Here is a 21,447-nt window from a genome sequence, read left to right as displayed (position 1 = left end):
CTGCGCTTGTGCGAGCCTCTGCTCTTCCAGCAAAAGCGCGAGCTGGACTGTTTCAAGCTCCCCTTTCGCCGAATTGATTCTACTATGGGTCCACTGGAAAAGCCAAGGGGTGGCCGCCCGTCGAATAATGTTCAACCACACTCCCCCCCACGGTTACTCCCACTCAGTTGGAAAATGTTTCTTATTCGACTTCCAATTTGTATTCGAAGGGGCGAATTGGCATTGCGTAGGTGTGCGTAAAAGAAGGCAGCAAGGCTAGCGCGTCCCTCAGGCTCCCCCTGGTGTGTACTTGTGAATGGTACATTCCACAATTTATTCCAGGGAAAGACTGACAGTTTTTTGGGTCATGAAGCAGCTGTTGAAGTCAGGGGTTCGCCCTCCCTCCGCCAGAATAAGGAATTAGAACGTTTACAATTAGATAACGGCATCGTGGTATATTTGAATTTATATTTACTATTGTCAATTCATGTCTTTTAAAGAGGAACATAAAATAATTTGTATGGGTTAAAAAATAAAATTGGCTGTGTCGGAATGCACAATTTGCACGTCCGCCTTGCAAATAAGTTCTGGGTTCAAATTTTGGGGACTCCGACTTGCCTAAAAAATACCTCTTAGGTTCATAAGACTTGAAATTGTCTATAAATGTGAGTGTGAATGCATGTTTGTCTATATGAGCCCTACAGTTGGATGGTGATTGTGAAATGTGTGTTTTCATGTTGTGTATTTGTTTTGTGGTTTTTTTTTTTTGCACGTGTGTGACTGTTTGGCGTTAATGTGTGTTGTCTTTTTGTATTTGTGTGTTTTGACTTTAGTCTTTTCATGCATTTGTTAAATTGATGTGTTATGTTTTGTGTGGGTGTGTGCACATGTATTCTTTTGAGTTTCAATTACCATGCATTGAAATGTGTGTCTTTGTATTTGTGTGTGTGTGTCTGTGTTTGTACCTGCATGTGTGTTTGGGAGTGTACGTGTACTCCCCCCATGCAGCCGCTTAATGGAGATCATGTGTGGAGTCAGCACACCAAAACATGCTAACCCCCAACTACACACATGCACACGCACACATACACACACGCACACACACAGGGTGCGCCTCAGTCAGCAAGTTCAGAACAACTCCTATGGGTCAATCACCAATGTGTGTGTGTGTGTGTGTGTGTCTGTGTTTGTGCAGTGAGGGGAAACATCACAGACCAAAGTTATGTTGTCATGTTCTTGTGTTTAGATTAGTGTGTATATGTGTGTGAGAGAGAGAATTTGTTTTGTGTATTAATTGTGTGTGTTTGTGTAAGCGGTTGTATTTCTTTAAGTGTGTTTTGACATGAACGAGTGTGTATGTTTTGGTGCATTTGAGTGTTTTCATCTCGCACGTGTTTGCATGCATGTATGTTTTTGTGTGCTCACTCACTCACTCACTCACTCACTCACTCACTCACTCACTCACTCACTCACTGAAACTTTATTTTTCTCACCAAGTTCAACTTTGTCACCCTCACAAAGTGACTTTGGTCGTTCATGAACGGATTGAGTCAAACTCCGCAACAAATTCACTCTCTCGCTTCCTCAACTGTTTTTGCGGCGCATTTTCATTCGCTTCGATCATTCGGGTTCATTCTAACGGAAATCCAAAGCTCCTTCCAAACTCGGCGAATGTCCCACGTATTGTTTGTTGCGCATTGTGCAGGTGTATGCGTCTTTGTCTGCGGGTGTACGTGTGTAATTGAATCATCTGAATCTGTGGCACGTACTGGATGGAGTAAAGAGCAGACAGCCAGGCAGAATGGAGAGAGCGAGCGAGAGAGAGGAGAGGTGCGTGAGAGAGGTGGGGGACGTTGTTGGAGAGCAGGAGGGGCGGAGGAGAGAACTCAGGGCCGGAAAGAAAGAGTGCAGAGAGACAGCAAGGAGAGGAGGACAGGAAGGCAAGACAGAAAGAAGACAGACAGGAGTGACACGAGGGAGAGAAGAGAGACAGGACGGTGAAATGCGGGAAGTTGGGAGACGGGAAGGAAAGGGACACCGAGCCAGCGAGACAGGCTCGGGAAAGAACTGCAGCGAGAAAGGAAGGAGATGGACAGAACGCAAAGAGAGATGGGAGGGAGAGAAGAGAAGAAGAGAGGAAGGAGTTAAGAGAGACAGAAGCAGTGAGACAGGTTACCATGGTTGGGTCAGTCAACATCTTAGCGAGTCATTTTGGGTTAACCAAAGTCTATTCTTGTTTTTGAATGGCAAAGCGCCCCCTGGTGGCCGAGGTGGCACAGCAGAAGGAGCAGCACAATGCAGCATCAAATCAGGATGCAGAGTTGTTTTCTTTCCATCCTCTTATTTTTTTAACTTTTTGACACACATATATAATTGATTTTCTTTTCGCATAAAGACGATCCCTGAGAGCTCTTCTGAGAAGCCAACGAGCTCACTCATGGAGATATTCCAACAAGACGGCTGATTGGCAGGCAAAAGACGTTCAATTACATGTGAATGGATGGAAGCCTTACACCAGGCATCTGTGAGTGATGAAAAATACAGGTTTGGCGTGATTGCGCGCCAACACGCGCTCCCCCTTTTGCTTCGTTAGGGTAATTACAGCCTTGCCGTGTAAATAAGGCCGTCATAAAAAAAGGGGTGAGACACGCCCACCCCTTAGGGCGCCCCGGTTAACACAACCCTCTTTGGAATATAAGTGCTGAGAAAAAAAATGGTAAATTGAGCCAAGATTGACAGAATGATTTTGATGGAATCATTTTATTTCCAGGAAAATTTGGGTTGAGTTCCACATTTGGATTGTGTGTGTGTGCAGGTTCTCCGACACACACCAGCGCTTGGTAGCTCGGTGATATCTGTATGCATGAGGCATCATCTGAGGCTTAACCGGCTGCCGGAGCGGCGGTGAGCAGCATCTATCATCTGGCGGCCCCGCCGATGAATGTCTGTCCTGAGTGGCTTTGTGGCTGAGGGGAGGAAGAGGGGGCAGGATGAAGATGGCAGAGGATGCAGGATGGCTTCCGTGGGGGGGGGGGGGGGGAAGTTGAGTAAGACAAACTAAGAATAGTGCAAAAAAGACAAGATGTGTGTGCATGGGGGTGAAATATCAGAGGAAGAAGAGCGGCAGATACAGTAGAAGGCGAGGGGGAAAAGTGGGTCAGAGGAGGAAGATGATGTGGAAGAGAAGGAAGAAGATGGAGAGATGGTACCGGAGGGAGGAGGAGGAGGAAGAATTGGGGTGAGCGTCACTATGCTCGCTCACAGCCATTTTCTTCCAAATTAAGATCACTTATTTTAATAATTTGCCTATTTGCACACTAGAGTTAGTTTCCACAAAAAATGCAATTCGTGGATGAGATGCTTATTTTATTATTTTTATTTCTTTAATTTCCATTATTATTCGTAGCACTACAGTCCAATAATAATATATAATATCAATTATTAATAATATATAATGTAATAATTTTTGAAGAGAAATTGATCTTTTCTTCCTGTTTTATATTGTAGTTGAAATTATTAGAATTAAACATTTATCCTCACAACGGCGCAGACCGCCCTTTTTTTAAATAAGCAGGCTTCGTAGTCACTAAGTAATAAAGGAAACGACGATTCCCGGACATACAGCACTACCTAAATAAATATAATATAATGAATAAAATACATTTAAATTGAACCCAGGAACTGATATTTATTGACAAGACCATTTTTACTATAGTTGTACTTAGTTAAAGGTTTTCTTTATTTATATTATTTAAAAAAAAAGAAGAAATTCCAGTTTAGATTGTTGTTTTTGTAACAATCTTTGTGCACAAGATAATCAACTAACTCACTAGCATGGTCTCACAGCCGTGCTGCAAGTACACGTTTGCTTCATTTGAGTGCACAAACTCAACACAATCTTTATGTGTACCTTTTAAAACTCATGAAATTGTGAATCGTGTCATTGTTTTTTTTTCTCCCTAACACATTTTTCATATCTGCTTTCATTGTCAGTCTTACTGCACCAACTTGTCAGAAGATGTTCGTCGTCACACACGAACGAAAATAAAGCTCTACTGCACTCGCGTGCACGCGCATACACACACGCGCACTTCCATCCATGCATGCGCGTGCACACAAACACACACGCAAGTCAGCTGTGCCCTTCCCACAGCTCGTAGCATGAAAACAGAACACATTGCCCGTCCCTTGCCTTACACGCACGCACACACGAACCAAGCAGCTCAACCTCGGCACACTCTTAAAGAGACAGGACGCACGCGCAACTTTCCACATGTCACTAGCATTCCTCTACTAAACTTTCCCAAAAAAATCAGCATTATGCATCATCCTATTCTATATGTATGAGATTAAAAAAAAACATAAAAACAGGTGGATGTTCCATTGGATTGACCAAATATGAAGATGATGGGCTCAAGGATGTAAAGAACTACAACATGGCCTCACGACCTAGCGTAGCTAACAGCCGTGCAGCAGGTGCTGTTATATTATCAGTTTTATTATTAATACAATAATCAGAAGTTGATCGGTATGGTCTCATAGCCATGCAGCACATTGTTAAGGCTTAAAATGCTTATGCAAGACTATAATCGACATTGCATGGTCTCAGCCATTCAGCAAAGGCTGGAAAACCTGAGGCAAGATTTAAACCCCTGTGAATCAAACTTGCCACTAGTCTAACGCTTTAAGAAATCAATTTTGCATTCCAAGTCCCCTTTAAAAATAGTAATGAATTAGTATCGTGTTGTGTGATAAAAACTACAACACACAATGTAAAGAAAAGCCAACTTGAACTTGAGCTAAGTGGGAGAAAAAAAAAATGGACGCTGCACCTTTAAGAAGCCCCCACTTTCGCACAACAGGGGGGGCTTGAACAAAATCCTGGAACAGCGATTGAAAAAAAAAAGGAAAAAAAAAAGCAGCAAGCTCCACCACCGGTGGACGGTTTCAAGTCGCCCACCCTGCCTGGACTGAAACCCTGCCTGATTTGTGGGCAATGTTAGGGGGGGAGGAAGCGGGGGGATGTAGGAGAAGAGAGAGAGAGAGAGAGAAAAAAAAAAGGAAAGCCGGAGAGAGAGGCAAAGTAGAGAGAGAGGGGGAGAGACAACACTAACCGGGTAGCTATGGAGATAGTAGCTTTCCCTTCTCGCTTTCTTTGACAGGTGTCGAGGAGTGGGATAAAATAAAAAAAGTGTTTGCCGAAAAGCCTGCAAGATGTACGGCAAGGGCAAGGGAGCCGTGGTCCCCTCTGATAGCCAAGCGAGAGAAAAGTAAGTCAATTATTACTACTTGTGTATGTGTATTGGGGGGGGGGGGGGTAGCCTAGCCATGGCTAAACTTGCTAACTACTGTCATTTACATTTTAAAGTGTGGCTACTTATTAGCCTTTTTAGCCCGGTTCGGCTAAACCGTAACAAGCGCTTCCCCGCCTCTCTTAAGTTGTGCTTTAAAAGTGGAACCACGATTCGCATGTACACCCCTACTTCGTGCTAACTAAGGCGGCGGTGAGGAGGGGGGAACAATGCCTTGTAAGCACTTCAGGCTGAGAGGCTTTGTGTCCCCCCACCGGTAAAAATAGATAAACAGCTGGCGTTTCTTTACCCCCGGACCCTCACCGGCAAGAAGGGCCATATCGTAGCCGCGCATGGTTCCCCGCTGGTCGGATGCCGTCCAGCCAGCCCCCCACTGAGTGCGCGCGCCGCTCCAAAAACTTCGTCTTTCCCCGGGTAAACTGCTAGAAAGTGTCGGTTTTGGTGCTGCCGAACGGAGCCGAATTGTTTCAGCGAGGCATCGGCGCGGGGGCTGGTTCGCTAGCGCCGGTATGAGCGATCCGAGCTGCCGGTTTCTTTGTTTGGAGCCGATTTCCGAATGGGGTCTGGTTGTAGCGCGCACTTGTAACGTGTGCACTTAAATGCATTGCTTTTAAAAGTTGAACTATCACCGGTACATGCACAAAGGCAGGCTTGCCTTGGGTGGACACAATCGGGACTTTCCGAGCAAAAAAAATCATTTTGTATTTGGAAACATTCATTCTAGGTTAACAACTGTAGTTCTTCACTGTGTAAACTGTGTAAATCACAATATGAACTATCTTACAAGTGCAAAAAAAAAGTTGTTTAAAAGCAATCAGTAATGTGAATTAGTACTGCAACTGCTAAAACTTCGCCACACTTGAGTTGATTTTTGTTCATGCAGAAATTCAAGGTGGTATACTCTGTTTTAGAAGTTTCCCTCGTCTATCATTTGATTCAAACAATCAACTCATCAACAAGCATCATGGCCTCGCTGCCATGGAACAAGTGCGAAACTTTCAGGTGGCAGCAACAAAACAGTTTCTATACCAGCATGGCCTCACAGCAAGTGCTCCAACTTTGGCTCCATAATTACCTTAGCATGGTTGCACAGCCGTGCAGAAAGTAGCAACTCCAAAAGAAGAGGATAGAATAGCACACCTCAGTTCCACGTTTAAAATTTGTTCCCGTTTCACCGTCCCTCTTCAAGCTTCTTCTACTCGCCTTGTTGAATTATTGACACGGACCCGAGCTGCTTCTCTAAGGCGAGTGGCGCAAAATACGGCGGGGTGGCCTCATCCATGTTTAAAGAAGGCACTTGCTATTGTCAAGACGCTTACTACTCGGCCACGCGCTAGCTGTGGCCGTCACGGGCCAAGGTGGGTGAAGATCTCGCTAAGCTAATGTTAGCTTGGAATATTATGTGTTTCGAAATCACAAAAATAAGACGCTCACCCTCCATTTAAATATGAAAAAGTCCCTATTTTTTTTCTTTTAGTATTGCCGTAGTTGAATTCTAAATGAGGGGAGGAGTGTGTGCGCAGGTATGCACCTCGTGTGTGTGTGCGTGTGTGTGTGTGGCCTGTGACAGTGTCTTACACTCTACACCAGCGGTCACTCGGAACTTTGTGACCTACAAATTGCGAGGAGCTCTAACGAAAGTGGTCAAATTCCTGTGGGCCGTGTGGTCAAGTGTGTGTGTGTGTGAGGGACTTTGTGTGTGTGTGAGGGACTTTGTGTGTGTGCGAGACGCTCCGATGCTGCACTTTATAAAACATACGGCCATAACATCAATAGAATTGAGGATAATCGGTTTAGACGATGCGTTAGCATTAAAGTCAACCCTTGCACTTTTTTGCAGCAAGCTTTCGAAACATCTCAGAGAACCTGTCGAACTTGGAGGCTTGCGTCATCATGGGGAAAAACATGTTTGGTCGCCTTTAACACGCACGAGGAGACGTTTTGCTGAGAAACAAACCTGCCAAAATAGAATCTCCACATAAATCATGAGCGACGCCGGAGGCCAGAACGGATGACTCATTGGCGCTGATTGTCATCAAAGTGCGGCTAGCTCAACCTTTATGTTAATCATCGCCGCTCTCGAGTCGTGTGGCGTTTGTTGCGGTAAAATGAACACAAGACAATCTTTTTTTTTTTTCTTTTGGCGTGTGCCGTTCATGTCGTCACCTCAGGCTGCATTTTGCAGCCAGCGCTTATTTGTAACTCGGTTTGAAATAGGCCTGATTAAGAAAGCTGGTTAATTGGTGTTTTCCGCTTTCTTTATAGTACTGGGAAAAATCATATTTATCATATACTTTTCTTTCTCAGTTGATTTTATTTATTCTCATATCAAGAAAATAAATCCATCAAAATCCATAGAAATATTAAAAATACTTGTTTTTTGGCCATAAAGTATCGGTACTCGGTATCGGCCGTATGGATTCTCTCTTCATCTACGGAGGGTGAGCGACTTCCCGTCCCTCTCATTAGGATGAGATTGTCCCGTCCGGAGGTCTTCCTAGCCAGAGCTCGCTGTCATATCCCCGCCGCCGCTCGATTGATGCTCCATTAACGGCCTATTAAACCCGACTAAGCGAGGGAGTCCGGGACCGCCACGTCGGGTCAACAAGGAGCTCGTCTCTCCTTCTCGCCGACCGTCCCGCCGTCCGTTAATAAATGAGGTGCAATCAAAGATAATAACTTCCTATTTGCGTTTCAGGTTGGCGTTATACGTGTACGAGTACCTACTACACGTGGGAGCACAGAAGTCAGCACAGACCTTCCTGTCCGAGGTAAGCCGGATGCATTTTTTATGAGGACCGACCCGATAAAGTTACGCGTGTGTGTGATCCTCGCGGGCCTCTCGATCGGTGTTAGCCGTTTAGCTCGGGCAAAGAAAAGTCACTCTTGCTGGCGTCTGAATCGTTCTTCTCGCTCTCCCAGATACGATGGGAGAAGAACATCACATTAGGGGAGCCTCCTGGATTTCTCCATTCGTGGTGGTGGTGAGTAAAGATGATGTTCAGCAAGGGTGTGCCAGAGTCTCGGTCTTGACCAGACTGACTGAGGGTCTGACCCCCCCCCCCCCCCCCATCAACCCTATCAAACCCCGCCCACCCACCTTCGCTCTCCGTCCTCTCCCCTCCTCCAGCGTTGCATCTTTCTTTCACCTCCCGGTTCCTGAAACAATGGATCCAGATGGTTGCTAAAATGGATGGCCTCCCCCTCTTCACCCTTTTTGTGCCCCCCCCCCCCCCCCCCCCCCCCCAAACACACACACACACACACACACACACACACACACACTTTTCTCCTTTTGTTCACACAGCAGAAGGATTCTTAGCAGATTATCCCCGTCGCATTCCAGTCTCCTTTTGTAGCACCCGGTCGCTGTTTCTCCGCCCCCGCCCGGTCAAACCCGCGGGGGGGTGGGGGGGTTCCGTAGCATCGCCACTTGAAAAGTGCCATTTTTGCTTGTTTTAATCATCATCAGATCCGCCGTGTTCCGAACGGCATATGGGCCGCTTCCCAAGGGGGTACAGAAAAGAGCGGCGGCGGCGGCGGCTCGCCTTCGCCACAGTAGACGACATTAAACTCTTCACCTTAAACAGATTGTTCCGAGCCGCGGATTTAAATCAAGCCTAATCCGAGCTCACCTATGACGGGACTTGCCGCCGAGACTCGGACGGACTAGCCCGGAGTCAGACAAAAGTCTGAACCGGACCCCGAGGGCCCGCAATAAATTAGCCCGCTCGATTAAAAGCGAAGCTGTTTTACACGCGCATATATTAACTCGGACTGTTGAGTCAATGCGATTGGCAGTGAAGGTGAAAATTTCTTTTATTAAGAGTTTAACGGGCATTTAGCTTTAACGGCCTTTTAGCCCGTGTGTTGTCTGAGGAATCACGAAAGGAACCAGAAAAAATATTTGTTGACATCAAAATAAGTATATAAAAAGTTGTCAATATTAGCAAGAAACAAGAATTGTGGTCATGCTACTTTCTGGTCGATTAGCATTCTTTAGCATTGCTATGCATGCCAGCAGTGCACTCTGACCTCACGGTAGAAGGAGGCTAAGTCGGATAATTAGTTGACTTTTTTGGGGATCAAAACATCCATAAGGTCAACCCGGTTTGGCATCGCCATCGGGGTCACGTCGCAACCCTTCACCGCGGACGATATAATCGACTTCCTCGCTGCAACCAAAAACTAGCGTGACCCTTTCTTGTGCTTTTCCACATATATATTTTTTTTCACTCTTTTATCACGCCGGCTTTTAATTTTCCCCCTGTGCTCGCCTTTCAGCGTATTCTGGGACTTGTATTGTGCCGCTCCGGATCGACGGGAGACGTGCGAGCACTCCAGCGAGGCCAAGGCCTTCCATGACTACGTAAGTGACGTGACGTCTTTATTTTCACAATTTCAAACGCTTCCCCAAGTGCCTTAGTCACACGTCGGCAACATTGTCATGAAAATCCCCCCAAAGATGAAAAACTACTGTTCCATCTTTTTGTTGATCTCCTAAAAGTACTCGGTCTTGTCATATGGAAGCTTCAAGAAGCGCATCCGCTGCTGTGCAAACGTCATGATGGATATCCTCCGGTCAAGACTCTGTGTGTGTGTGTGTCTGTGTGCGATGCAGTGTGGTCAGATAATGGAATAGAGTTCTAATCCCGTAATCCCGGCACAGGGTTGGCGCTAAACCGCGCTCTCTGTGTGTGATTGCATGTGTGAAGTTGTGTGATTTTTGCATGTGATTGTGTGTCCATGTCTGATATGATGTTATTGTGTGTTTGATGTACGTTTGTTTTGTGCGTGTGTGTAAGTTAATGACTCGGGGCATCTCTGGCAAGCGGCCCGCACGAGGAGGAGGTGGGGCGGAGGGCGCCTTCCGTGTGCGTGCCGTGCGTGACCGTCCGACATGGTTGCTCACTGTCTGTATCTAACACTGACGAAGCCAAGGAGACAGGGCTGGTTTAATTTTGGCTCCGGACCCCCTGAGGCCTCTCTTGCACCCCCCCGCCCTCTCCTCCCCTCCCTCCCCCACACCCGCCCTAAAGCGCAGGTCGTCTCTGCTGGTGGACGGCCGGGCGAGAAAAGGAAAGACTTGTTTGTCGAGCTTATCTTTACAAGAGTTTAGGCCTGGTTTTAGGGGCTGCTTGGTTTTTATGAGGCGTTATCCAGCTGATGAGATGAAGGCCTCTCGGGCCTCTTTATCTCCGCTATCTTCAACAGTAGTTTATTGCTGCTTTTTTTTTTTTTTTTTACCCTGTGCGTGGTAATTACACTTTGCATGGGAAAGGGGAGGGGGGGTAAACAAAAGATGCCTTGGTCCTTCTGGAGGTCTGCTCTATACAATGCATCTAATCCTTTGGATTCCACATGACTTCTCGTGAGGTTCTTGAGTCTTTTTTTTTTTTTTCTTTTGGAAAGATCTTAAAGGCGCCATTCACACCCGCAATAGGCTGTTGACTTGATTGGGTGCTTCTGTTTTGGTTAGCAACGGTGTGGGCTTAGACGGCAAGTTAGGTTTCCTTCAGTGCTGCTGTTTTGGTTAGCAACAGAGTTGAAAACATCTTCTTTACACAGTGACAGATTTTTTTCAGCCTCCCATTTTTTTAATCCCCATCTTTTCCTCAGCCTCTGTGGAGTACGAGCTGAGTGGATGTTGTGTCTGCGGCGTCATCCGTTTTGCGCATGTGTGTGTTCACCCGTGCCAGTTTTGAGAAGCAGCCCCCCCCCCCCCCCCCCCCGCATCCTGTTGAGCGCAATGGCCGTGTTTTGACTGGGCTGATAAATTAGCTAGATCGCCGCAGTCAGCGCTTTTGCCTTCTTTTCCGTACCACCGTCCTCTCTTTCTCACTCGCTCGCCCTTTCTCTCTCTCTCTGTCTATCTGTCTCTATGTGCAATAAGGACATGGGGTCAAGGAGACGGTGATGAGGTACATATCGGTGTGAAGCAGAATGTAGATTAGTAGCCTCTCCAGGCGCGGACTCACATTTATACCTCCTCCTCCTCCTCCTCCTCCTCCCCCCATCTCATGTTTGTGTCCCTGTTTTATCCCCGCCAAAGGTATCAGGCACAGGTCAATAATGTGTTGAGCACTATTGATCCGTCCAGTCTTTTGGCCCTGCGTGTGAGACGGGAAATGCTTTTTGGCTCCATACTGTGCTAGCACTAGCACGGTTAGCTTCTGGCGGCTAGATTGTCACCTAGTCTCAACGTGTTTGTTTTTTTATCCTTATTTGGAATACGTTTAATTTTTGTTTTGGTCATTCTGCTGCCATGACACAGATCAAGCCAGCGTGGCATTTTTGCAGGGGCGCGGAAAACCATTTGAAGGAAATACTCGGGGGTCGCCCGGCCGCTTGGAGGCCGACTCGCAACGTTTACGGTCGACATCAAAGGTTGGGGCGTTTTATGTCACGCGTCTGCCGTTGTTGGCCCACGGCCCGATGATCAAAACCCACACCCCCCCAAAAAAAACGGATCACCTCCAAGTTAAAAAAACTGTTGACTGGCTTTATTAATTTTCACGAAGCGGACAGAAATCGCTTTGGATTAGCCAACCCAGTCGGCGAACGCCTCTCCCGATATGAAGTACACCGAAGATCAGCTTTTTATACTCGGCCGGCGTAGCGATAGCGGCCCCGAAGAATACATTTAAGTAGCGGATCAATAAGCAATATCGTTAAGGGGAGTCGTATCGTTGAAATCAGTGGCGTTTCATTTACGACTCTTGCTAAATCCACCTCGGAACAAGAACTAATAGATATTGTTAATAGTCTGGATCAGCAACGTGCAACAATGATTGATGGTGGACTAACGCAGCCCTCCTCTTCCTCCTCCTCTTTGCGTGTTTATCTTAACTCTCTCTCTCTCTTTCTTCTGCATCTTCTTGTTCTTTCTTCTTCCTGGAGCGGGGGATGCCAGGGGGACAGAGTGCAGATAGGACCTGTCTCCATGGCAACAGCTTCTGCAAGCTTCTGACGCCCCTTTACTCGGAAGGGAGAGAGAGAGGGGGGGGGGGGGGTGTTATGCGATAGGGACGGAATGGTAGCTTTTTAGGGGCAAGTCTTGGACTGGGTGGGGAGGGTAGAAGAATGGAGGGATGAGGATGGAGGGAGAGAGAGAGAGAGAGGCAGTCGACCCTGCCGCCTCCCCGGGGACTCTGCGACCTGCTCGCCGAATTAGCATAAAGCTAGGGGGGAGGTGTGTTTTGCTGCGTGCATGATTTTCTTGCGCGCTTTTCTCCTTTACGGATGTTTAGCGGGGTGCGGGAAAAGATTTGGAATTGCATCCATAGGAGCGAATGTGAACACACACACACGTATACACACCCAAGCTCCTTCCGTCTGCCTCCCGACTGAAAGGCAGTACTTTATAAGCTTGTGATGCAACTCTTTGTGTGCACCGTGTGTGTGTGTGTGTGTGTGTGTGTTTGTGCGTGTTTGTTCCGGCATGCTTATGTAAGCGTACGTGTGTGCGGACGAGAATACGGTTATATCATATTTAACTCCCGGGCTGAATCATTTGGCTCCTAGCCTAGCCCTCCGCCCCACTCTGAGATTTCCACTTTGGGTTTTTTTTTTTTTTCGCCGTTGTTCCCCCTTGACAAAAGAAAACAGTTGTGCTATTATGCAAAGCAAAAAGTGGCAGCTATGAGACTTTTTGTGCTTTTAAAATGTCTTTTTGTCAAATATCAACTGTCAGGCACATCCTGCAAATCAGCCAGATTGCAGTTGTTACTTTGTAACTTTTTTTTTTTCTTCTTACACACACACATCCTGCAAATCAGCCAGATCGCAGTGGTAACTTTTTTTATCTTTTCACTTGTTAGTGTACGAGTTGCTTTCTTCAAAACGCTTTTACACTTAACAGTGAACCCCCGTTCACACATTCCACACATCGAGGAGGAAATCCACAATGTGAAGAGACCCATCCTGTACGCTCACACATTTGAACACACAAATAATGATAAAATATTACATTATTAAATCGTCATCAATGCTGTCGCGGTCTCCCTGCCCTGTGATTGGCTCGCGACTCGACCAGGATGGAGTCACCTGGGATGGGCGTAAGCTCCCCGCGACCCTGAACAGGAAAAGAATATCTCTTTTAAACACGGCTTATTGCACGCGTGTCCTCGATGTTTGCATTGGACGCTGCCAGCTGCTGCCCGGATCATATTACTGTGTAACTCATGTAATGTGTGTAATTGTTTGATTTGTTTCAATCCCAGTTGGCACATTCGCTTAGCCCGCCGGGTGCAACTGTCCAAAGTAAACCAACGCATAATGAATAGTCTCCAATTGAATTAGTTTGGACTCGGGGTGCGACCCAGGAAGGTGGAAATGTGCGCTATTCTCTCAGTTGAGGGATTAGGTCGAGACCAAAATGGCAAAAATTAAATTCAGTGTTGTATAGCTAAAGATATAGCTAGCTTGATGCTACATAACATAGCGACAGTGTAGCAATACTCACAGGCATATATTCTTTATCCTCTGCAAAGAACATACTACTGCAGAAAATCAAAGGAGCTGAGCCTCCAATATGGTAACAGTAATAACATACTGCCCCCTGGTGGTCATGGCGCACGCAACAGAATGAGCAGCACAATGTACATTGATTGAAGCAGAACTGTACGACTTTATGTTTTTGCAAATTATATTGTGCCACGTAAGGGGTCAGAAAAAGGCAACACAGAAGCCACCACAAAAAATAACCCCCCCCCCCCCACACACACACACACACACACAAATCACAACAAAGTTCAACTCAGCCATAATTATAAGAAACTGTAAACGCTAGAAAAAGTGCAGCGACGTGATGCTTGCCAGCGAGAGATTTTCTTTATTTTTATTAATGGGGAAATTCCTCCTGGAAGACTTTGTCCTAATTTGTCAGCATAAAAAAAAGATGAGGCCTGCCCTCACATTTTGCTCTTCAGGTAATACTTTGAAGGCACTAATAAATGGTTGAAGGCTTTTCTTCTTCTTTGCTTTTCAGAGCGCGGCTGCAGCGCCCAGCCCAGTGATGGGCAACATGCCCCCCAACGACACCATGCCAGGCGGTCCCATGCCCCCGGGATTTTTCCAGGTAACGGCCGACCGCAGCTAATCCAACCCGCCAATCACTCACTTCAACATCTTTGTCGAGTCACGCCTCTTTTTAGCCGCACTCATTTGTCTTTCTAAAACGAGTTTTATAGAGAAAAGCGGAATAGTTTGAGACTTTTCCTTCCTTCATTCACGTCCTCTCCCACTCCTCCATCCTCCATCTCTGCTTGCCGAGAGGGTCTCGCATCACATCGGCTATAACACCGCGTGTGTGTGTGTGTGTGCGACAGCGGCGGCGTGATGGACAGCTTTGGCATTTGGCCCAAGCGCGATAAGGTAGCGGGCAGCGACAGAGAAATGAGAAATGTGAAAGATCACCTCCACCTGGACCCGCGGTCACTCACCCGCCACCGTTGTTTTGGCGCCGTAAGCAAGGCGGGGAGGCTAATGAGTGCATAAGTAAAGGGGATGGATGGAGTGAGTGAGTGAGCGAGTGAGGCATGGGAGAGCTATTTATAACATCGGTGGGGGTGGACTGAGGGTCCGCGCGTGTGTGCGTGTGCACACGCGCCTTGCAAGGGGACTTATTATGACAGCGAGCGTGGCTTGTTTTCCACAAACGTGTTTCCCGGTCACAGTCGGGAAGCGATGTAGGCCCGACGTCGCCACCATTTTCCCATGTGATGATGCAACACATCGTTGGCATGTCTCACATGATGCCAAGAATTCAGCAGATGTTTTGGGTTTATCCTACAGCGCCCCCTGCTGTCGAGGGAAATTGACACCCAAGCGCCTTCGGGCTCGCATGGCTAACGTCGGCGACGCGAGGGCAGTAGAATGTCAAAAAGGCAAATTAGCAAATGGATGGTTGGCCTTTTTTTTTTTGCTGGGAATTGATTTTTAGAAAGAACCACAATATCGTCCAATGAGATTGAAGGGGCGCTTGCTCCAGGTGTAACCCCCCCACCCCCACCCCCACCTTTCTTCTTTCTTCAAGGGACCGCCCGGCTCTCAGCAGTCCCCCCACGCACAGCCCCCCACACACAACCCAAGCAACCCCATGATGGGACCCCACGGCCAGGTAAGAGGCAAACACTCACAACCCTTCCTTCCTTCCATTACTTCAAAAAAAGCCCACCCAAAAACAGCGCCCCCCCCTTCCCCATCAGTCTTCCTCGCACTTTCTTCCTCATTGACCCTCCAGGCCTATTAATCTGGTTCTGGTACTAGAACCATAATCCCAACACCTGTGATCACCGTTAAGAGAACATCCAGGAGTCCGCAGGCCGTGGCCCTCGTCAGTGCCCAGCATCGGGTGTCCCTGTGTGGGATAAATTATTCGCTCCTCGCCCTTCCCCCGGAGCTGCTCGTGGGGGGTTGTGCACTTATCTCCCCCTGCTGCTCTTAGCACGCACACACATGGACACACACACACGCACACACCACTCCTCTGCTTGCTTTTTCTCGCAGCTTATGAATAAAACAAGGCACCAAGCATGCACTCACATCCTGACTTCAACCCTGCTCCTAAATAGAAAAATCCCAATTGGGGTTAGCCAGCTTTGTAAACTTCCAGCCCGAACCCGGATCGTCGTCCTCGCGGTGTCTGGTTTCCTGAGTCGTAGCACGCTAAAGGCCGACATCGTCGTCGGCCCCGACGCGTAACCAGCGCGACCGCAGGCCGAGTCGGGGTTTCCCGAGAGCAGGGAGATGTGTGGCTTTACACGTCATCCGCCTCATCTGTGTGTCCTCGGTGCGAGTGTTTAGCCCACAATCTCACAATTTGGGTCTTTTCGCAGCCTTTCATGTCTCCGCGGTACCCAGGCGGACCTCGCCCCACTCTCCGAATGCCAAATCAGGTACAAAGCCCGCCCCGCTTCCTAATCACTGTTTATCTGATCATACCTGTCAGTCATTTTTTTTTTTCCCACGTCTTCAGCCTCCAGGTGGAATCCCGGGATCGCAGCCTCTACTGCCAAACAGTTTGGACCCGACACGACCGCAAGGTTCGGCGATTCTTGTTGAAAAGGAATATTTAGATATATTAGAGATATAGTTCATTTAAAAGACTTGATTTAGTTTTGGGATACAGACCGAGATTTTCTAAATAATATTTGGATTTCTACATTTCTGTTTGTCTTCTTATAAAAGAAAAGAAAATCACTCCCGCCATCCATTTGTTTCCTTATTGTAGTCATTTTAGGCCCATGTGGTCTTAATGCGAGTCGGTGAGTCGATGGGCCGGGATAACAGAGGTCTGTGGAGATTCTGTCTGGAGATTACGGCCACAGGGTTCCAACTAATGGGATTAGGACGCAGCCGAGTCTGTCGTGTGTCTCAATTAGACTTTAGGAGACCAGCCATTAATGCGAGCTGTTTGGGTTCTCGTTTCAGGGCATCCCAACATGGGCGGTCCCATGCGGATGAACCCTCCTCGAGGAATGGCCATGGGCCCACAGGTACCGCTAACACGTCCACGCCTTGAGATACAAGTGACCCAATCCTCAATTTGACTTTTTTTGCGTCTCGCAGAATTACGGGGGCATGAGACCCCCGCCCAACTCCTTGGGCGGCCCCATGCCAGGAATGAACATGTACGCTCATCGTCCTTCCTGTACCGGTTTGGATTGTTGTGATCATGTTGTTGATGTTCCACTATGTCACCGCAGGGGTCCGGGAGGACGAGGGCCATGGCCGGGTCCTAACGCCAACTCGGTGAGTTGGCACCGCACGATCAATATTAGCTTTGCCGGATAGCAACTGTTAGCGACACGAGATGTGATGGTCTGGTTTCCCTCCGCAGATAGCCTACTCCTCCTCATCTCCAGGGAACTATGTGGTGAGTTGACAGGTCACACCAACATGGAAGTGCCACACCTAAAATAATCATTTAAATATGTGAAAAGAATTGGATTGATTTTATTTTGTGAATTTTCAACTGATCGCTCATTTTGCCTTTTCACAGGGCCCCCCTGGTGGAGGTGGTCCACCCGGAACTCCCATCATGCCCAGCCCAGGTGGTGCGTCACGTACCTAAGACCCCCCCCCCCCCCCCCCTCCCTTCATCTCGCCCACCCCCCCTCACCGCGCATGTCTCCTCACACGTCACACTTGCGGACCTCAATGCGACCGGTCGACTGAGCTTTTTTTGTTTGCTTCGCTCAGATTCGACCAACTCTAGTGAAAACATCTACACCATGATGAATCCCATCGGACCGGGAGGCAACAGACCCAACGTAAGTGCAAATTTGGCCGCCCGTGTTCATCTTCTGCTGTCGGCCATTTTGGTTTGAATATGCTGTTTTCTGGGTTTCTGGCAACGTTGAGTATCGACGTCAAATTTCTGTTTATCTGCCATTCGCTCCAGTTCCCGATGGGACCAGGGCCGGACGGGCCGATGGGCGCTATGGGAGCCATGGAGCCGCACCACATGAACGGATCGCTCGGTGCGTTTTCTCTCCTCCTTCTTGTCGTGTGCTAGTCAAGTGTGCTTTATCACTCAAGTGCGCCGTTCTCCCGCAGGGTCTGGAGATATGGACGGCTTGCCAAAGGTGAAGCACCTCCACTTGAAATCTTAGCCTCGTTTTAACGACCTGACCTAACCAACTTGACTCGACGCCTCCATCATCACGTCAGGTTTCTAACTGTTTTCTACCCTTTTCTCTTTCTCTAGAGTTCTCCTAACAACATGGGTGGCATGAACAACCCTCCCGGAACGCCGAGAGACGACGGCGAAATGGGCGGCAACTTTTTGAACCCATTCCAAAGTGAAAGTGTAAGTCGCAGCCTCACCACAGACCCCTAAACGCCTCACCTTGACGCTGCCCCGACTACCATTTCGCAAATCTCAGTGCTGGGTGTGAGCGCCCCCTAGTGTTTAAATGTTGCATATCCACTCATTTTTGCCCTCCTTCCTCCCTTTCCCCTCCCTCTCTCTCTTTTCAGTATTCTCCCAACATGACGATGAGTGTGTGATTTTATTTTTCCTTTTTTTATTATTTTGGTTATTTTTTTTTCTCCCTTCCTGTTTTGGACCCCTACACTTGTTTTTCTTTTTTTTTTCCCCCCCGCCTGCAATTCTTACCTCACTCTCGGGTCGGGCCTCCCCCTCCTCTTCCTCCTGCACTGCAACCTTCCTCTCGGGTGAACCGCAGCTGGCATCCACGTCCTCCTCCGGAGCGACCCTGGAGCCCACCAGGACTCTGGTGAAAAAAGCGGGCCCTCTGAGAGCGTGCAAAATGGCCGCCGGCCCGGGCAGGAAGCCACAGCAGGTCAACAGGAAGAGCCTCTTCTCGGACTTGAGACAATGAGAACGGGGGAACGAGGACAAACAGAGAAAAAGGAGAGTGACATGCTCGAGGACACTTTGGAATCTTCACCCAAAATCGGACTTACTATTATTATTATTATTGTTATTATAATTTTACAATGTGTTGTTCCCAACCTCTGTTTGTACATTTTTAACAGGGGTGTTGTGATGATCAGTTTTTTTTTTCCCTTTTGTGTGTATGTATTGTATCATGCTGTATCATTTTTATTATTGTATTATTGTTAATTATATTGCTATGCTATTTTTTTGATTCACTTTGGGAGAGAAGGCCTAATCATGTGCACACATATGATGTCATCTTGCTGCTCCCTGCGGGTAAAAATGTATCCCTGCATTACTGGCCTTTTTAAAATATATATATATTTTACACAACTTTTTTTTCTAGCCATTTAATTTGTTTTTCATAGCCCCATTTTTTTTCCATCCTTTTTATCTCGAAATGACTGTTTTTCATCATACCTTTTATTTTGAAGCTTTTTTTTACCAAAATGATTTTTTTTTGTTTACACAGCCTTTTTTTCCCTAATCTTTATACCCTAAATAGTTTTGTTAATACTCCGCTTTTTTACTTAAATTTCTTTCATTTTACCAAACTTTTGTCAGCCTCATGCATAGTAATGCACAGCTCTATTTATATACTGTGGACTATTTTTTTTTCTTATTCTTTAAGATATGAGCCTGTAAAAGCCTCTTTCACACAGAGGTTCCCGCAAAATGATCGTATCAAAACTGTAAATGAAAAACTGGCAATTATTAGCCTTTGCCTTTCATACAAAACCCCGGAGTGTAACGCTTTTTGTGGCATAACCAATTGTCATTTTCCAAAAGTAGTTTATTGCATTCTCTATATTCTATCCTGTAAATATCCTGCATCCTCTGGGTTCTGTGTGAAATATATGACCGGAAAAATGTCAGGTTGTGTTATGCTCTGATATGAGTGTTTTGCAGGGTTTGACTTTTTTCATAGGTTAGGTCTTTTCTCCACCATTTTTCTAAAAAGGACGAGAAGGATGCCGTGTAGATTTTACGTGAACTCTTCCCCGTACAGTTCCGGAAAATTCCTGCCTGGGTTCTGTGTTAAAAGGCAAGGGCCGATGAATCCCAGATTTTTGATGCTGTGATTAAGCGGGATTTTTGTGTGAAAGGTGGCATCGTTTTTTTTTTTTTAACAAGTGTCATTCTCTTCTAGCTGCACCACTCGTAGCAACGGTGTAAATATGCAGATCTAGGCAGCACTGTGTCCTCGACTCCTCATCTGTGTGATGTCATCAGACCATCACCCAGACCCGTCCGCCAAGGTACTGAAGCTTTTTTTGTTGTTGTTCGGACGGGGCGGCCCCCATCAACGTTACTGTGTTGGGGTTCTTTTTATTTTTGTCAGTTTGCTGATGATTTGGTTTACTGCTGCGTCTTCTGTCCATTTGTTTTTATTTGTTTTTTACCCCCCTGAGGACAAACTAGTTTTGATGCCCCCCCCCCCCCTCCCACTTTGCACTGGATGCGGCCCAAATAGGAGTGGCATCCACACAAAATTATTTTGCCGATAGCTAATCGGCTACGGATAAATTTTGATGTCAGCTGTCACTTTGCCCCAGATGGGGTCCAGATTGGGGCGGTTTTATTTTTATTCCTCATTATTGGGCAACAAAAAGTACAATAGAATTTGGACTACCCTCCCCTCCAGCTTTGCAGGCCTGCCACCCGCCGTCGGATTTTTATTAATGTTGAACTCTCCCATCCTTATTTCTTTTTCTTTGTAAATACTGTACAATGCTTTTTTGATATCATTGACATGTTTTGATATTTCAAATCACAGAAACATACTGTGTGTGTGCGTGAATGTGTGTGGGCAAACTCGGCAAATGTTTATTTAAAAAAAAGTGCAGAACGGAGGTCCGGAAATTGAAACGTCACGCACAATTGCAACTGTGAATCGGACAGGAGAAGGCCATTTTTCTTGATACATATCCCTTCTTCTGAACTATGAAGAATTTTTTTAAATGAGGAATTTTCCAAATACGCTTGTCCAAAAGTGCAGCCTTGCTCTTTTTATTATTTCTGTCCACAGCAATGAACATTTCTGTATTTTTATTGTGCCGTTGTAAAATACTGTAACATTTGAAAAGGAACAGGGGGCGCGAGGGATGAAATTGAGGACTGTTTATGTTCAGTTCCTCATTTTATTTTATTTTAGCAGTATTGAATATGATGAGGCATTGTGTTCACAGGAGAGGGGGGGGGGGCTTTGCTTTGTTTCATGTTGGGGTAGTTTTCTCATCCTAAGTGTCTCGTGTAGTTAAAGAGAAAGAAGAAAACAAAAAATAAAGCTGTTCCGTCTTATTTGTATGTTTCTTTATATTGTACATTTTCTTTAGATGGACACAAAAAAATTATCAGAGGTGGACAGGCTACTTTGATAAGTGTATTTTGGTTTGTTTTTATTTTCAGTTGTCAGTCATTTTTGCGTGTGTCCCCCCTTGTTGTAGATACATATTAAAAATAAATAAAATGACTTCACTCCTTTTGCCATGAACACCGTGTGCTTACTATCAATGTCGTTTATATTATATTATTCCTTCTATATATCCACTTTGAGATCAGCTTTAAATTTGGTTTCTCACAAACGCAATATGTTTTTATGATAAAATCTTATGTATCAGTGGTTTAGTGTAGTCCGAGTACCACTTGTGCAACGCTGGCTCCCTCTAGTGGTTTATAAAGGGTACTGTTTGCAGTGGTTTGTTTTAATGAAATCCATTGGAGTGTGGGGAGAGCAGAGTAATTTGT

At 46.5% G+C, this 21,447-nt stretch overlaps 1 protein-coding gene and 1 long non-coding RNA gene across 4 annotated transcripts; one reads left to right on the top strand and one right to left on the bottom strand.

Moving 5' to 3' along the window:
- Positions 1-2,720: 2,720 nt before the first annotated feature.
- LOC125981138 (uncharacterized) lies at positions 2,721-6,950 on the bottom strand. Its single transcript, XR_007485830.2, has 2 exons — positions 6,367-6,950; positions 2,721-2,945 (listed from the first exon to the last, which is right to left on the bottom strand). It is a non-coding gene; the product is annotated as an uncharacterized lncRNA (long non-coding RNA).
- Positions 4,663-21,193, top strand: zgc:110158 (uncharacterized protein LOC553590 homolog). 3 transcript variants are annotated; one of them, XM_049740872.2, is made up of 18 exons: positions 4,675-5,249; positions 7,990-8,062; positions 8,214-8,275; positions 9,576-9,660; positions 14,281-14,370; positions 15,328-15,411; positions 16,130-16,189; positions 16,270-16,336; positions 16,725-16,789; positions 16,863-16,924; positions 17,000-17,045; positions 17,134-17,169; positions 17,296-17,347; positions 17,496-17,566; positions 17,698-17,776; positions 17,853-17,881; positions 18,004-18,105; positions 18,276-21,193. In XM_049740872.2, exons 1-18 carry the CDS (start codon positions 5,194-5,196, stop codon positions 18,303-18,305), a joined length of 1,149 nt encoding a protein of 382 aa, XP_049596829.1. In that variant the 5' UTR covers positions 4,675-5,193; the 3' UTR covers positions 18,306-21,193. The 3 variants fall into 3 exon arrangements, with proteins under 3 accessions (XP_049596831.1, XP_049596829.1, XP_049596828.1); XM_049740871.2 differs by having other exon boundaries at positions 4,682-5,249; positions 17,296-17,350; XM_049740874.2 differs by lacking the exon at positions 15,328-15,411 and having other exon boundaries at positions 4,663-5,249; positions 17,296-17,350.
- The last annotated feature ends 254 nt before the right edge of the window (positions 21,194-21,447 follow it).

This window comes from Syngnathus scovelli, chromosome 14 (genome assembly GCF_024217435.2).
Source record: "Syngnathus scovelli strain Florida chromosome 14, RoL_Ssco_1.2, whole genome shotgun sequence".
Lineage (NCBI taxonomy): Eukaryota > Metazoa > Chordata > Actinopteri > Syngnathiformes > Syngnathidae > Syngnathus > Syngnathus scovelli.
The sequence above is the reverse complement of the archived record's forward strand: the minus strand, read 5'-3'. Positions and strand labels throughout refer to the sequence as shown.